The sequence below is a fragment of the Amblyomma americanum genome, chromosome 7 (assembly GCF_052857255.1).
Source record: "Amblyomma americanum isolate KBUSLIRL-KWMA chromosome 7, ASM5285725v1, whole genome shotgun sequence".
NCBI lineage: Eukaryota > Metazoa > Arthropoda > Arachnida > Ixodida > Ixodidae > Amblyomma > Amblyomma americanum.
In genome coordinates, this window is record NC_135503.1 from 42,992,605 (window position 1) to 43,009,050 (window position 16,446).

Sequence of the window (16,446 nt, forward strand, 5' to 3'; positions counted from 1 at the left end):
CCATTTCCTTTCCCTAAAAACCAATTTTCAATTTTAGACAGTACCCGCCGCGGTGGCTCAGTGGTGAGGGCGCTCGGCTACTGATCCCGAGTTCCCGGGTTCGAACCCAACCGCGGCGGCTGCGTTTCGATGGAGGTGAAACGCAAAGGCGTCCGTGTGCTGTGCGATGTCAGTGCACGTTAAAGATCCCCAGGTGGTCAAAATTATTCCGGAGCCCTCCACTACGGCACCTCTTTCTTCCTTTCTTCTTTCACTCCCTCCTTTATCTCTTCCCTTACGGCGCGGTTCAGGTGTCCAGCGATATAGGAGATAGATACTGCGCCATTTCCTTTCCCCAAAAACCAATTTTCAGTTTTAGACAGAGCCATTACACTTGGCTACGCCTGGTTAGACGCTTGCAACGCCTCGCAGTAGACGTTTCAGGCGCACTGTCAGCCGCACTCATCCATGGCGAATGCGTGCGAAAGCGGCGTCGCCTCCTTAACGAACGCCGAGACACGTGCATAATTAAATGACCACATCTGTCGAAGCGGCGGTTCGCGCAGTGGCTGCAACTGCGGCGAGTCACGTGGTCTGACGTCACAGCCACACCTCCGGCGCTCTTCCTGCTAAAGGTCAAACTGCAACACCCGATGACCTTGGCGGAACGGCGAAGTGGAGCTCTCGCACCGAAAGACCGACGCCGCTCGCGCGCTAGTTTGTCAACAAGCCGCCACCCCTCAATTCTAGAGGCCCGTGTACTGTGCGATGTCAGTGCACGTTAAAGAATGCCAGGTGATCGAAATTTCCGGAGCCCTCCACTACGGCGTCCCTCATAGCTTGAGTCGCTTTGGGCCGTTAGATCCCCATAAACCATAAAGCGGAGGAACAAACTTCGCAGCAGCGAGTTCACGACACCAGTGCCCGAGCATACACCGCGAGGTACGATCGCCCGCGCTCTGCCGGAACCACACGCAGCGTGCGTCTGCGTCATGAGGACGTGCAGGGAGCACGAAAGCGAGGAACGCCATGTCAGTCAGGAGCGCGTCTCTCATATTTGGAAAGACGCGGACTAGCCATTCGTCTAGCTTTTGTCGCAAAATGAACAGTGCAGCCCGCGTCTCGTTCAGCGTCTTGCCGCGTTACTCGCGTCCTCGGGGTCCGTGATCATTAGTGCATGGAAGTGACAGACATCACAGGCGTGCCTTCGTCGTCGTAGCAAAAGGATGTGGTGGCGAAAATTTCAGACCTCCGAAGCTGTCCGCGCGTGCTGGGAAAGTGGACAGTCGTTCCGTCTTCCGAGCAGCCGGCGAGCGCCGCATTTCTGCGCCAACGCCTTCAGTGGAATACGCGACGATGCTATTGGATAATGACTGGATACGCAAGAAGAAACGGACAGCACGAGCTGCGAGCGTTTGTGAGTACCACGCGACTTTATCTCTTGATACTTTTTGAGAACCACTGAATTTCAAAAGGTCTCTTGTCGCCCTGTTATCGACCTTCACATCTCTAGGGAATTCTAATTCATATCCCATATTCAAGCGTAATGTTTGAGTTAAACGGGCAACACGACCAGATCTTAAACTTTGCTCGCACTGTAAAGGAAGTTGCCATTGGCACCAAATTATCAGAGGCCCGATTCGCAGAGCTCCGTAGAGTAATATAAAGTAAACTGGACAAGAGAGGACACTCCCATAGACCGTCCTCCGCCCCACTTTTGTTCTCAGTGCACATAGCCGTGGCCTCCGCGATCGGCTCCGGCGGCGGCCTTTGAAAGGCGCGCCGCCGGAGCCGATCGCGGAGGCCATGACATACCCGAGGCAAGGAAGCGCACCATCTTTAGTGGCGGCCGCCGCAGGTGCCAAATCTCTGAGGCCACAAATTCACTTTCCATTGTTGTTTGCCTCAATCTTCTTCTTCTTCTTCTCAAGTAATATGGCACAACCCCCTCATGCATGGCCTCAATTCCCGCAGCCGCTTCTTTTTTTTTTGTGTGTAACGCCATCTAGCGGAGGCATGAACCCCGAGCCGTGTTACTCTATGAAGCTCTTCAGGCATTGAAACGCTTCGTGATTGGCCGGAACTTTTGCTGTCGTACGCCGAAACTGTCACGAATGATGAAATAACGGCTGCGAGCTGCAATCGCAGACCTTCGTAACGTGCAAACTGGTTCGGCCCCCGATAAGACCTTACGATTCAAGGCTCCCACTTCAGTGCTACCTGAGAGGCAGTTCGAAGCGTTCGTGTCTACGACCAACATCACAAATCGTTTGGAATGAAACTACTTATTGTGTGCTGATATCCAGTGCTGCTTAAAGTCAGAGGGGTCTCAAGGGGTCACGACAGCCCCCTCCCCCACTTTCTGTATAGTTATCCCTGTCTGTATAGTTATGTGTTTGAAAATTGTTTTTTTCAGGAAAGGAAATAGCGCGGTAATTATCTCATATTTCTGTGGACACCCTAACCGCGCCATAAGGAAAGGGAGGAAGGAATGTGGGAACGAAAGAAGAAGAGAAAGAGGTGTCGTTGTGGAGGTCTCCGGAATAAAATTTATTTATTTCCGCTTTGTTTCCTCGATTTTCATTCCGATTTCCTCAAGATCTCTCAAAATTCGTTATTTGTATTCACAGATTCCTCTATATTTTTCAGCCGCTTGAGGCAAATGGATGAATTTCCTTCTGTTTGGATCTGCATCAAATCCTGGCCAATCCCCCACCTTGGGAATGTGCCACCGTTTTTGAGGCAACAGCAATCAACAACAATTTCTCCGCCCAGTTATGGCCAATCCCCCTTGTGGGTATGTGCCATTTTATTAAACACACAACAACAATTTCGACCCCCTGGACAGACAGACAAAAAGTATGGTGGGGCAGCCAGAAAAAGAATGTAAACCAATAGGCCTGTGCCAGAAAAACTTTATTGAGCAAATGAGTTTTAGACCCAGATGGGTCCCTGGGCCACTGCGCAGTACCGCACTGCATCAAGTAGGTCATGCCGGGACATGACGTCGGCAGCCCTGGGGATCTTTAACGTGCACTGACATCGCACAGCACTCGGGCGCCTTTTGCGTTTCGCCTCCATCGAAACGCGGCTGCCGCGGTCGGGTTCGAACCCAGGTACTCCGGCTCAGTAATAGTTCTGTGTTTCTGAACTGAAGGTCGTCGCAAATAGCGGCGCAAGTGGTATCTGCGACCTCCAGTGTTCGTGTAGGGACAGCAAGGGGCCTACACCGCCAAGAATGATGTTGCAAGGGCGCGCCCACCTCTTTACAAATCATACTCTTGGCGCAGTGCCTATAAGCATTAAGTGCATTGCGCGCAGTAAATGAAAGCAAGGTGTAAACCGGGTATTGCTGTCGGGTGCTGCACATTTCGAGGTATCTGAAAGAGCCTCGCAGCTTGTCGCTTCTTTTCTAATCACGCGTTGGTTGCGTCTCCAGAGTTTTCCTCCAAACGTTAATACAAGTGTTCGATCATGACACGACATTATGCAATGTGCTGCATTGTTTCCAAGCGACGAGCTATCAAACGTTGTGTTATCATGCCGCATCGAGTAACACGAATTTTCGCTATATTTGTTCTACTCAGTGTTCGTATGATTCCCCGTATCAAAACGATATTTCACCGCGTAAGCGGGGTTCGTAAAATCTGTGGCAAACTAATTTTTCGCTCGAATCGTTGAAATGAAATCGTCGGTTTGTGCCCTTGACCTCATCCGGGCACCTTCATCCTTTTCTGCTTCGATAAGCGAAAAAAAAAACGATTGCTCAACAACGGTCCCGAATTTAGTGCTAAACAAGCCAGGGTGTCGATTACAAACACTATAGTAGTAATCTCAGTGGTTAGTTAAAGTTAAAAACATAAAGCCGCAATAAAATGAGTATGCAAACGTAAACTTAAATATTTCTTCTCCTCTGACATCTTCCTTTTCCATTCCTACACACCGATGATGAGGATCGGATGATGGGGATTGGGTGATTTGGGATCGGTTACCACTTTTTCGCCTGGTAACTAGACATAAGGCTCGTCGGCTTCAAAGTTGGTGCTTAAGATGAGAGGCATCCTTCTTCGATGACACGGCACAGGCAGACAAAGGATTTGTTATTAAAAGCGTAACGAGAGATAAGATAAAACAAAACCACTTTATTTACACGTTACCATGTTCTGACAACGGCACGAACCACAGGTTCTTCCGGCATAACATACGCTCCACATGCAGAGGCCACAGGAAGCTTGCGGCGCCCTTAAACAGGAGGCCCGCTCCTACAGCTCCTCGGGCTTAGTGGTATCTCGTGAGGTCAATTTGTGTTGAAATTTGGGAAACAGTGAAGGCTCCTATAATGTGCCCATTTATCGAAATGGCTGCGGCTTGGGTTAGAGGGTTATTCGCGTTGAAAGGGCGTGAAATTCAGCGCGAATAACAGCAGGAGAGAACGCAGAAGACACACGCCACATGTGCCGTGCGTATGCTGCCCGAAAAGAGTCTGCTATGTAGAAGTGGGACGAACGCAGTTCCTCCGATGTGCATGGCGTCAGTAGCTGTATGTTTGCTAAGACTGAGTGTGCGCTCGGTGATGCGTTCTCCGCTAAGTGAGTGCTGTGGATGGTAGATGACGACGAGGTAGAAGTTTTGTCAACATGTTCTAGGGTTTTGTTGAAAAAAACCCGAGAGATTTGTTTCTCGACGCCACACAGACGAAAGGTTTTCACTGCAATAAACACCTTGGGGTAGAGATTTTGACAAGCTATTAGAAAGGATGCGTTTCTATTTGACATTGAGATTTAATGACCGTTTCTCTCGTAGAGCACGGACCCACTCGTCAAATTCCGAGTAATCTGTGCCACGATATTATGCTTACCGTCAACGTCAGTTTTCAAACCCAGATACCTCCATTGTACCGCTCTTTGCGGTGTCACATTTCTGGTTTTTGATATGAAATGCATTGGTCCAATTTGGGTTCTAATCAGTCACCCGCCTCCTAACAGAACACGCTCCTCGCCACTCGGTAGTCTCTCACACCATTTCAGTGGTTAATATAGTGGAAGTGGCCGACTGGATTCAGATGGTCGCGGCTGCCGGAGTCTTCTGGCGGCTGCATATGGGGACAGAATTAGCAAGTCCTCCTGGGCACCCTACGACTAGCGACATCTGAGGTTTCTCAGAGCGTTAAAGAGACTGTGGGAGTCATACGTGTAAATCTGAGGCGTCTGTAACCCGACAGAAAACCGCGTCTCGTAGTCTATCTGAGCAGATCCATATTTACACACATCGAGCCTTCGTTTAACCTTCTTAGGCCTACGGGTCAAATCCCAGAAACCGATTGAGATTTGCTACGGAGAAAAGAATATACTTTCGTGAATCTTTCAGGCGGCGAACATGCTGCATCTAATTCCCGTCTTTATATCTTTGGCTGCGTGTGCGTTAGGTACAGCTCGCCAGCAGGGCCGGAGGTTGTATGTCGGAGGAACACGCATTTTCACGCGAAAATTCTACGAACAAGAGTGGCCGCTTAGGCCGGTGAAATTAATTACTGTTGAGGAATGTAGTTTCAAGGCTATAGCGACTCGACAGTGTCTTTCTGTCGCCCTTTCTGTGACGTATCCTGTTTTAGCGTTTATTGCGAATGGGTCGCTCGTATGCTCGGTCGGCGGGTTATCCGTGACCAGCTTTTCTTTTCTCATAGCGGTGTTGCCTTTCAGCGCCTCTACTGTAACAAAATTAACCGTGTTTTGGAGCTATCGTGTTGTTCCCGTTGTTGGCCATTCGTCAAAAGGCACATACATGCTGAAATAGCAGTACCTTCGTCCTTTTCTACTTTCCACACTGGCTCGTAACGGTTCGCTCAAGAAATGCGCCCGAACGACCGAACAGCCCTCAGGAATGAAAAATAACTAATCTACTCGTAGCATAACAAGCGTCTAAGATGGTTTGGTTCCTGTTCAAGAGCTGCTGAGACAAATCACATGTCGTTACGGTTGCTCACTTTTCACCGCCAGCCATTCGAGAAGAGGAGAAGAAAGAAGTTCGGCGCCACTTCGTCGTCCTAATCCTCGTTCACGTGCACCGAACTCGTGCGCAGAGTTCATATTTTCCCTTATTCGGGCAGGCGCGCGCACCGCCGCCGAGCCGCGCCGCACGTTCTCGGGGCTGGGACCAGTAGGCGGCCGCCACCGAGCCGGGAACGTGCCCCAGCTCGAGCCACTCGTGACACGCGCCAGGGCGGGTTCGGAGCCGGCCAGATCAGATCCACCTTGCTGCGCGGACTGTCGACACGTCACATTCTCCAACTGTCGAGGACGATGGCCGCATTGCGTGCCGTGCTTGCCGGCCTGAGCCTCGCCCTGGTTGTCAGGGCTGACTTCCAGGACGACTTCCGGCTCAGGGACACCGCGGGCCTACGGCACGCGGCGCCCTACGACGCTGACCACCAGCGGTCTTTGCTCGAGGGCCCTTTCCACCGGGCGCCCGTGGCCCAGCTAAGCCTCGCAGATGCTGCTAGCAACCAGTCCCAGCTCGAAGTCGGAAAGGTCCCGGCCCCGCAGGCCCCTGTCGCAGGTCCCAACGCCCCGGCCCCCGCAGGAGTTCCTGCTACAACCAACGGCACCGGACCTGCGGTTCCTGCCTCTGTTCACAAGTCCTTCTTCGAACGCAACCCCGTGAACCCGGTCTTCGGCCTGGAGCAGCAACCAGACTCCGACGAGGCGTCGAAGCAGCTGGTGGAGCAGGACCTCGGTAAGCTTCAGCGTCGAAAGTTCCGCATGCGCCGTCACAAGGGCATGAAGGGCATGCGCAAGATTCGAAAGCTCGTCGACGAAGAGACTGGTCCCGCAGGAATAGCTCAGGAGGCCTACGCGCAGCAGAGGCCCGAGCAGGCCGCCGCCGCGGGAAGGCTCGAGGCGCTGTCCGGACTTAAGGTCGAACTGGCTCGCGCTTACATTGCCGCCGAGGAACCCGAGGCTGACTCCGGTCCCATGGAGCTGCTTTGCACCGTCGGCTACAAGGAGTACGCGAGCATCACCTGGACTGTCAACGGCCGCCCCCTGGAGAACTTCATCGACCGGTCCACCATGACCACCGTCAAGAACGACCTGCCGGTCAAGGTCTCCAAGATCACCATCACCCAACTGGAGAGGCTGCCCTCCGATAACGGCAAGTTTGTCTTCGAGTGCACGGCTCTTGTCGACGCGCAGGTCACAAAGGCCACCATCGCACTGGGCTCCATCATCGAGGACACCTGCACGGCGAACTCCCAGTGCGAGCCCCGCGGAGCCACCTGCAGCGAAGGCCGCTGTCTCTGTAAGCCTTCTCAGCCCGTGAGCCTGAAGTCCAAGCACCTGACCTGCCGTGCCGCGGCCGGTCTCGGCTGGCCCTGCGACTACTCCGAACAGTGCGTGTTCGCCACACCCAACGCCGTCTGCAACGACCGACAGATCTGCGAGTGTGCGTCCGGCTTCGTCCGGGGTCCGACCAACAAGTCCTGCGACAGCCCCGTTCCAGGCAACGTGAACCTCATCGGACAGCCCTGCAAGGCCAACACAGACTGCCACGCCTCCGGAGCGTCTTGCCTCAACAGCGTTTGCGCCTGCACTAACAACACTTTCGAACGCGGCGGCCTGTGCCTGACAGAGGAGCAGCTCAAGATGCAGGTCGGCGTCCGAGGACCAAACTTCCTGGCAGGCGATGACGGCATCAAGACAGCCCAGAACGACACCCGGTTCACCGTGGCCGCGGCCATGATCAACGAGAACGCAGACAAGAAGGAATCCACGCTGGCTGCCCCGCTGGGCATGCCAGTCCGAAGCTCGGCGGGCACCCTCTCGCCGCCTGCCGTTGCCGCCGCGGCAACTTCCCTGGCCGCTTTCCTGCTGATCAGGCGAGGCTGAGTCCGGTCAACTTGGGGTCGGAAATAAAAAAAAAACCTTTTTTTTCCTACACTTGGCCCGTGTCTTTTTTGTTCTGTCGGCGTGGATCACCGGCGCTTTGTCGCTGGAGTGCGCCGCAGAGCAGAGATCTTGCCTCCGTAGCAGATGGTCGTTGCGTTTAAATGGAGGCTCGGTGGAGGCTCTTTTGGTGCTGCATAACTTCTCTATATGGTGGTGGTAAGTTGCTGGCAACCTGCGCATGAAAGTTAATGCTTTAACCCGGCAAAAGAAATAGCGACAATAGGCTCAATCAAAAGGACCCTTCTTTCAGCTTGAGCATGCACCACGTCTGCAGAATGTACGGTATGCTAGACATCCTGCGAATTACTGCGATCCTTTCATAAGCGAATTCTAAATGTGCTACTCGAACTACTTTCTTCACAAAAAATGTTGCTGCGTGAATGATTCTTGTTGATTCCTATCGGTGTTGTTGTTGTTGTTGTTAGCCTATCAAAAAATGGCACATACCCACACTGGGGGATCGGCCAAGAATCGGGTGGCTATTCAACTGAACTCAGTTAACAAAAAGGAAAAGCACGTTGGAGCGGTGTTTTTAATGTTTTAAGGTAGAATTCATGCTGTAGACAAATTCAGAGCTCACGAGCCGTATTCCTCTGCTCCCGAAAAAAAAAAAAGATGAAGTGAATTACAACAGCATCGCGACGTGGGTGCGAACTATTGGGCGGCTGCACAGGAACATGGAAGAAGAAGAAACGACGAAAAAGAAGTTCAAAAAATGAAGCCTGATTTAAGGGCAGTCGAGTATAAATGCCACCAAATAAAAATGTAAAAAATGTAATGTAAATAAATGTAATGTAATGTAATGTAAATGTAATGTATAAATGTTAATGTATAAATGTCGTTGAATAGCCACCCGATTCTTGGCCGATCCCCCAGTGTGGGTATGTGCCATCTTTTGATAGGCTAACAACAACAACAAATGCTCCGCGCATTTGGCTGCGGAGCTAGTAACAGCAGTAAGCAGTAAGACGGCACTCATAACAGCACCACACTACCAACATTGAAAATTTACACAACAGCAACAACCCCAAGTGCAATGTGCGCGCTTGTTCCGGCGTTGCCATGAAAAGTCCCTGGTCCAATTTCGTGCCTGGTATACCATGCTTATGCTTACCGAGCTCGCTGTACGATCATCCTGTGTTCGCTAGCACACATGTAAAAAATTTATGACATTTACTCTCAGAAGTGCCAAGTTGCCTACAATCCAAATGACGCAGTACGTGTAGCTTTAATTTGATTTAGGAAGCGGATTGACATACGACTACAAAATCACCTGTAGAGTTACATCACGCAAACGATCTCGGATTCAACAGAGCAGCGGTTTTCGAAATTCCCACCACCCGATTACTGGACTTTTCTCCCCGCTTGCCTCTCACTTTTTAGCATTTTGGTACTGTCAGCTGTCTTGCACTTAAGCGCTTTACTTGTGATTTTCAAATGCTGCGCTTTTGAAAAGGGCACAACTACAGCTTGGACGCAGCTAATAATAATAATAATAATTGACTTCTGGGGAAAGGAATTTTTTTTTAATTGGTTTTGGGGGGAAAGGAAATGGCGCAGTATCTGTCTCATATATCGTTGGACACCTGAACCGCGCCGTAAGGGAAGGGCAAAGGAGGGAGTGAAAGGAGAAAGGAAGAGAGAGGTGCCGTAGTGGAGGGCTCCGGAATAATTTCGACCACCTGGGGATATTTAACGTGCACTGACATCGCACAGCACATGGGCGCCTTAGCGTTTTTCCTCCATAAAAACGCAGCCGCCGCGGTCGGGTTCGAAAGGAAATGGCGCAGTATCTGTCTCACATATCGTTGGACACCTGTCCCGCGCTTTAAGGGAAGGGATAAAGGAGGGACTGAAAGACGAAAGGAAGAAAGAGGTGCCGTAGTGGAGGGCTCTGGAATAATTTCGCCCTCCCACGTGCTTTTCCTTTTTATTAACTGCGTTCAGGTGAATAGCCACCCGATTCTTGGCCGATCCCCCAGTGTGGGTATGTGCCATCTTTTGACAGGCTAACAACAACAACAACATTTCGACCACCTGGGGATCTTTAACGTGCACTGACATCGCACAGCACACGGGCGCCTTTAGCGTTTTGCCTCCATAAAAACGCAGCCGCCGCGGTCGGGTTCGAACCCGGGAACTCCAGATCAGTAGCCGAGCGCCCTAACCACTGAGCCACCGCGGCGGGTTTGGACGCAGCTACAATAACAAAACAGAAGGACCGAAACAAACCGGCGCTAGGGACAGCTTTACAGCTTAATAATAATAATAATAATTGGTTTTTGGGGAAAGGAAATGGCGCAGTATCTGTCTCATATATCGTTGGACACCTGAACCGCGCCGTAAGGGAAGGGATAAGGAGGGAGTGAAAGAAGAAAGGAAGAAAGAGGTGCCGTAGTGGTGGGCTCCGGAATAATTTCGACCACATGCGGATCTTTAACGTGCACTGACATCGCACAGCACACGGGCGCCTTAGCGTTTTGCCTCCATAAAAAACGCAGCCGCCGCGGTCGGGTCACTTCGTAAGCTTTACAGCTTCCGAAGTGAATTTGACGACTGCTGCAGCAGTCGTCAACTACTACACCCACTATCATCGTCCATTAGATATAACGCCAGCAAGACAGAGAGGAAGGGGCCAGTAGAGAATGGACGGCAACTGCCAACATACCAGGCACAATGGAACAAAGGAACGCTCCTTTCCACGCCGCTTGCTTCAGGCGCGGTGATCACGGAGTAGCCAAGACATAGGGTACCGAAGGTCCGAAACTATACGCACCAGCATGAGCGGTTTGAGTACAGCACTAAGGAAGGACCCGAGTCATTCGCATTAGCCACCGTTCTGTACTGAGTCCTAAGGACGAATGCTGCAGCATTCGTCCTGTCGTATGTGTGTCTTTTTCGTCCCCGTTTTTTTCTTGCTGCTTCGTTTTCTCAAGATGGATCATTACCAACTGGCCCAAACTTCGGTGCTTTTGAGTCCTAAGGGAGACTCATTGGCGTCCACCCAAGCGCAGCCATACAGCTGCAAAGTAAAGCTATACAGCCTTCTCAGAAATTTCGAAGTTAAAGAAAAATTCGTCCTGGTGAGGTGTTCGAGCCCGGGACCACCGCTTCACCGGAGAAGTCGCTCACCGACTAATCTAACCAGAATGGCAAGCTCATATTAGGGCGAGAGCGAATTGATCAATAACTCGAAGTGGGAACAATGTTGGTCAAATGTTTAGAAACAGGATAGGATAGGATACACTTTTTTGCTCTAACAAGGTCTTTCGGTCAGACAGAGGTCTTCATCTTCAAGCAGATGTCTCCGTCTTGCAGAGGTCGGCGCCCCAATTCCAGGGCACCGCTGAGTTTGGCCGCTCGCTGGGCATGGATGACCAATCCTCTTTGGAAAGTTTAGAAAGTAATAATAATAATAATAATAATAATAATAATAATAATAATAATAATAATAATAATAATAATAATAATAATAATAATAATAATAATAATAATAATAATAATAACAACAATAATAATAATAATAATAATAATAATAATAATAATAATAATAATAATAATAATAATAATAATAATTGGTTTTTGGGGAAATGAAATGGCGCAGTATCTGTCTCATATATCGTTGGACACCTGAACCGCGCCGTAAGGGAAGGGATGAAGGAGGGAGTGAAAGAAGAAAGAGAAATAGGTGCCGTAGTGGAGGGCTCCGGCATAATTTCGACCACCTGGGGATCTTTAACGTGCACTGACATCGCACAGCACACGGGCGCCTTATCGTTTTGCCTCCATAAAAACGCATCCGCCGCGGTCGGGTTCGAACCCGGGAACTCCGGATCAGTAGTCGAGCGCCCTAACCACTGAGCCACCGCGGCGGATAAAGTTTAGAAAGCTGCATAGCTTTCCTCTGCAGCCGTATGGCTGCGCTCGGGTAAATGCCAATGAGTAATTACTCCCTTATTACAAATCTACTTCACCTTGGGGGATTCCCCTAAACATGTGACGAACAGTGTACAGAGTCCTGCGACACCCGAAACTTTTGGATATACGTGCCTGGTCGCCGGACAAGGGTAGCGCATGCCAGGAATTCGGTGCCGCAGTCTCGAGGTTGAAGCGGAAGCATGGCCTGACGGCGTCTTCGTACGGTGGCGGCTTGTCAACCGCAGAGGATCCCGAGCAGAGAGACGGTGGCGTAACGACCGCAGTGGGCCGGTCCTCCGCCTGCATGTTTCGCCGGTCGTCCAGCTTCCTGCGCCAGAAGATGGATCTCAGGCGTCGTTTCGAAAGAGCACGTCTTCTCTACGCTGGCAACTGGCGCGCAGTGGGAGGGACTCTCTCGATCTGTATATAACATCCCTCAACCATAGTCCGGCCACCAAAGAGTAAGCCGGCGGCGGAATTTCTTTTCGAAGCGTATGCGGGAACCATTTCATATGGAGAGTGCTCAATAAGCTTTGCCTGCTGGGGTGCAAATTTATCAAGTGACGGAATTGAAAGACATTACATTCAAATAAAAGCTTAGAATCTCTTCCAGGACCATATTGCTTTTTGATATGGCCCCCGCCAGCGGAAATACGCTTATTACGGTAGTACACTCTCCACTGCACTCCGCCGTAAAACTATAAGGGCGGCTGTTATGCCTCACGTTCTTTACAGCTTCGGACCTCGCGCCATATCACTTCTGGCTGTTTCCCAAGATGCAGCAACACCAGACGCACTTCTCGTTCGACGAAGAGGTCACCACTGCACTGCGCCGTTGGTATCGTCAACAGCTGCCCTAATTCTAGTACAAATGTACGCAGATATTTATAACGCATAGGCAGCTTAAATAGACACTGAGAACAATTCCGTGCGATTGTTTTTCCTTCGTAAAAATCGATTCTTTAGCTCTTTCTCGGTATATTCTAGTTTGTCTGGCAGGAAAAAAACGCATTTATTGGTTTGAAAACTTCATTAAAAAAGTTTTTCCGCCACTCGAATAAAAATCGTGACGTCCACACCAAAAAGGACTCCGGGATCGCCGCTTTAAATTGAATGGCGCAGTAACCTAGCCTTCGGTATCCCCGATTAAGAAATTTTTCCAGAGGCTTTCCTACATCTCCATTCACTTCAAATCAGCAATCAGTCCTTGCAGCTGTGAACGTGTGCGGTTCCCTCAGAATTATTGTCTGTAAACATTGAATCTATGGACCATTCTGGGTATGTTGACGCTTGTTCGGCAGCAAAAAAAAAAAAAAAATGAGTGAGGAAATTAATATGAAACTATGAAAAGATCATCAGCAGCACCACCATCCCTCCCCGGTCCCGGTCGAACTGGGTAAATATTCTTATCAGCCGACAGGCGAACGCGAAGTTTCCAGTGTGACAAACTGCACCAACGGTTACTGTGGCGCCATCTACCTCGGAGGAAGACACTCACTAGTGCAGCAATCCGTATTCTCCCACGGGTACGTACCGTTTCCAGTAGAGGAAGCAGAGAGACATGGAGAAGATGAGGATGGAGAGGAGGCATCCGACGCTCATGAGGTACACCTTGGACAGGCCCCGGCTGCTGCGAGGTACTGCCGGTTGTATGGCGGGGTAATTCAGATCAGCCTCTTTCTCTCTACATTCTTTTTTTTTTTTTGCTAGCTGAACACCATCGATTTTTAGACCACGTCACATTTGACGCCGCAAAAACGCATCTCTCAGAACTTTACTACACTTCTTTTTTCAAAGGCGGAGAATGTGCTGCCACAGAACAAAAATGAAAATTGGTTTTTGAGGAAAGGAAACGACGCAGTAACTGTCTCACTTATGTCGGTCGACACCCGAACCGCGCCGTGAGGGAAGGGATAAAAGAGGGAGTGAAAGAAAAAAGGAAGGAAGAGGTGCCGTAGTGGAGGGCTCTGGAAATAATTTCGACCACCTGATGATCTTTAACGCACAGCACACGGGCGACTTCTGCGTTCCGCCTCCATCGAAACGCGGCCGCCGCGGCCGGGTTCGAAAAGCAGTACTCCGGTTCAATAGACGAGCGCCATCAACACCTTAACCACGGAACAGTTCTGCGGCTTGTTTTGAAAGACCAAGAACTGAACAAATAATTACGCCCGAGTCGTCTGCTGCGGAGTTCTCTCCAAACCAGCAGCCGTTCATGTTTTTCCCCCGCTTTTTTGTCTCGACGTCATCGTCAACAATGAAAAGGCCCGGGCACACTAAACAATTCCGCAGCTTGTCTCCCATTTTTGTTTAGCGAGCACTTATTGCGGCGAGGAGGCGACGTCTCTCACCTGGAATGCACCTGTCTTCGTAGAGAACGTAGCCGAGCCTGCAGACGCATGTCTCTGCCATGCAGCCCGAGTTCTCGACCGAGCAGTTCGAGTCGGTCTGGCACCACTGGCCGAGTTGGGAGTAGCCTAGATGTGTACGTGTGGAATCGGAAGAAAAAGCGCGGGAAATATTTTACCCACATATTTCGCTCTCCTGCCATTCGTGTGCATGCAAGTGGGCTTAACTTACAAGATGGAGTGGATTGAAAACAAAAGTAAAGAATTCGAAAGACCGTATCCACTTTATAAAGTTTCCGAACTTGAGGGGAAAGATGGCGGCTACGAAACATAAATAAAGGAAGCAATGCGACGCACAATGCGAAACGAGACATGTGGAAAATGCTTCTCGTTGTGCTTCTTGAAGTTTGTTGTCTTATTTTCTCTTCTGCTATGAAGTTCTTTACCATCTATGTTTTTTTTTTCACTAGGAATTGGATTAAGCCCGTTATACTTAGTGGCACGGGCCGGGACCCTTTTATATCTTTTTTTTTGTTACTAGTCCCACCATAGTATTAGCATGCTAACGAAAACTCTGATGAGAATATAAGAAAATCAGCGCAGTTAATCGCGGTAATGTCGAGCTGCAGCCCACTGCGAAATAAATTAAATGAGATATGTAAGCTTAAACTGCGAAACCCTTGGCGCTCATATTTCTCGTCTTGCACGTGCGAAACGGTGCTATGTGCTTTGACATTGTTTTCGACCGTCTTCTATTAATTTATTCTTGAAGCAAAAAATTGATTCCTTGCTGGTTTAGGCCGGACTTCCTTTGCAGTCATTGCGCTAGTTTTTCTTCGTCAGTTCGTTTATTACGGACAAGGTATGTGCTTCGATGCGTGCGGAACATCACGGAACTTCACAGCCTCTCTGTACCAGCGCAGTTTTCTTGGCGAAAAGCTTTTCGACGTCCTTGGCCGAGTATTCAGCCCCAGAAGCAGACCAACGCACCGGCCCACTTACAGCTTATCTGTCGCTATAGACGTTTATCTCTTATCAAATTGTTTCTTCAAAATTATTTGCGGATGATCCAGAGTTGGCAACGACATTCGACCCCTGAGCATTCGTCAGCGATAAGATTCAAAGCCGCTGGAGTTGACGGATAAGAAAATCTCGTAGATTAATTTTAAACAAGTATTTAAGACGTAACGCCACCATTCCTCCTCCTTCTGTTCGAACGCGTTTTGTTGTCTCTGTCTTGAGACCGCACGACCGTACGCGGTTAGCTAGGTTTTAAACTTTCAGGCCAGAGAGCATACAGCAGCCAAGCAGCGGCTTCATTGGGCGCAGCTCTGGCACAAGGGAAGCGTTCGTAATTTTGAAACAGTCCACAAAAAATGCAGATCAACAAACCCGTAGATAGAAAGACACCGCGAAAAAAGTTTAACACGGGCTTTCTGGTAAGTGTTGAATCTCGCGGCGCATTAGCCACAGCCTGAACACAACGGCATGGAACTTCGATTTTAGTTGACTTTGTACTACGAACAATATTATCGCGATTCATATAATACACTTTACTAAATGTTTTACTCGGTGTAAATAAACATTTTCACCGAGAAACTTTTCTGTCTAAACGCAATGCAGCTCCAGCAGGCTCCAGCTACATAATCTTCAACCAGGCAAAAAGCATTCAGGCTAAAGAGTACTAACAGATAAGGGTACGCGAATTTGAATCTCGTGCCCTTTTTTGTTTTTTCACTCTCTCAATATCCTTCGAAACGTACCATACACCCGCTACGCATTCTCTGAAAAATCATTTCACGCCGAAAGTATTAACGCCTTAAGCGCATATATATAGTGAGAAAGAGTTCCACGCCACCTTTGAGCAGGATGTCTTCCACCGTTAACGCGTCTCCGGCTGCCATCACGAAGAGCACGACCCACACGCCCCACGAGAAGACACACGCTGCCGGCCACATAATTTGCGTTTTCGGCCGACCCTGGGTGGACGCGTACAGATTAACCGCACAGATTAACAGCGATGAAAACAGGAAGGGAGGGGGCGGCTCCACCGCTATCTGGACTGCAGCAGTGTTTGTGAACTTTACAACCGGAGCATCTGTTCTGTCAGCGCAGGGCAGATAGCCGGCTGCTCGCTTTATAGTTGGCTGTCGCTCCTCGGACGCCGCACTGGGAGAGGCGAAATATAGTGGCCCACATTCAAGGGTGCCGCAGCACGAATCTCGCCGTGTAGGTGTACGCGCGCTATCGCTTGTGGG

The 16,446-nt window shown here is 49.9% G+C and overlaps 2 protein-coding genes across 3 annotated transcripts; one reads left to right on the plus strand and one right to left on the minus strand.

Moving 5' to 3' along the window:
• Nucleotides 1-4,101: 4,101 nt before the first annotated feature.
• On the minus strand, nucleotides 4,102-16,214 carry LOC144098976 (uncharacterized). The gene is made up of 5 exons (XM_077631964.1): nucleotides 16,047-16,214; nucleotides 14,192-14,317; nucleotides 13,375-13,480; nucleotides 11,973-12,168; nucleotides 4,102-8,094 (listed from the first exon to the last, which is right to left on the minus strand). Exons 1-5 carry the CDS (start codon nucleotides 16,144-16,146, stop codon nucleotides 8,020-8,022), a joined length of 603 nt encoding a protein of 200 aa, XP_077488090.1. The 5' UTR covers nucleotides 16,147-16,214; the 3' UTR covers nucleotides 4,102-8,019.
• Nucleotides 6,279-7,907, plus strand: LOC144098975 (uncharacterized). Of its 2 annotated transcripts, XM_077631963.1 has the most exons (2): nucleotides 6,279-6,711; nucleotides 6,811-7,907. In XM_077631963.1, the coding sequence occupies exons 1-2, from the start codon at nucleotides 6,279-6,281 to the stop codon at nucleotides 7,860-7,862; spliced, it is 1,485 nt and encodes a 494-aa protein (XP_077488089.1). In that variant the 3' UTR covers nucleotides 7,863-7,907. The 2 variants fall into 2 exon arrangements, with proteins under 2 accessions (XP_077488089.1, XP_077488088.1); XM_077631962.1 differs by having other exon boundaries at nucleotides 6,279-7,907.
• Nucleotides 16,215-16,446: the final 232 nt, after the last annotated feature.

Excerpts from the sequence above, each read along its gene's own strand:
- LOC144098976 (XM_077631964.1), bottom strand. The coding sequence starts at position 16,146 with ATGTGGCCGGCAGCGTGTGTCTTCTCGTGGGGCGTGTGGGTCGTGCTC. Across the intron at positions 13,481-14,191 it reads CGAAGACAGGTGCATTCCAG|TACCTCGCAGCAGCCGGGGC; the intron begins GTGAGAGACGTC and ends TACAACCGGCAG. Across the intron at positions 12,169-13,374 it reads TGCTTCCTCTACTGGAAACG|GAAGCTGGACGACCGGCGAA; the intron begins GTACGTACCCGT and ends CTTCTGGCGCAG.
- LOC144098975 (XM_077631962.1), top strand. The coding sequence starts at position 6,279 with ATGGCCGCATTGCGTGCCGTGCTTGCCGGCCTGAGCCTCGCCCTGGTT.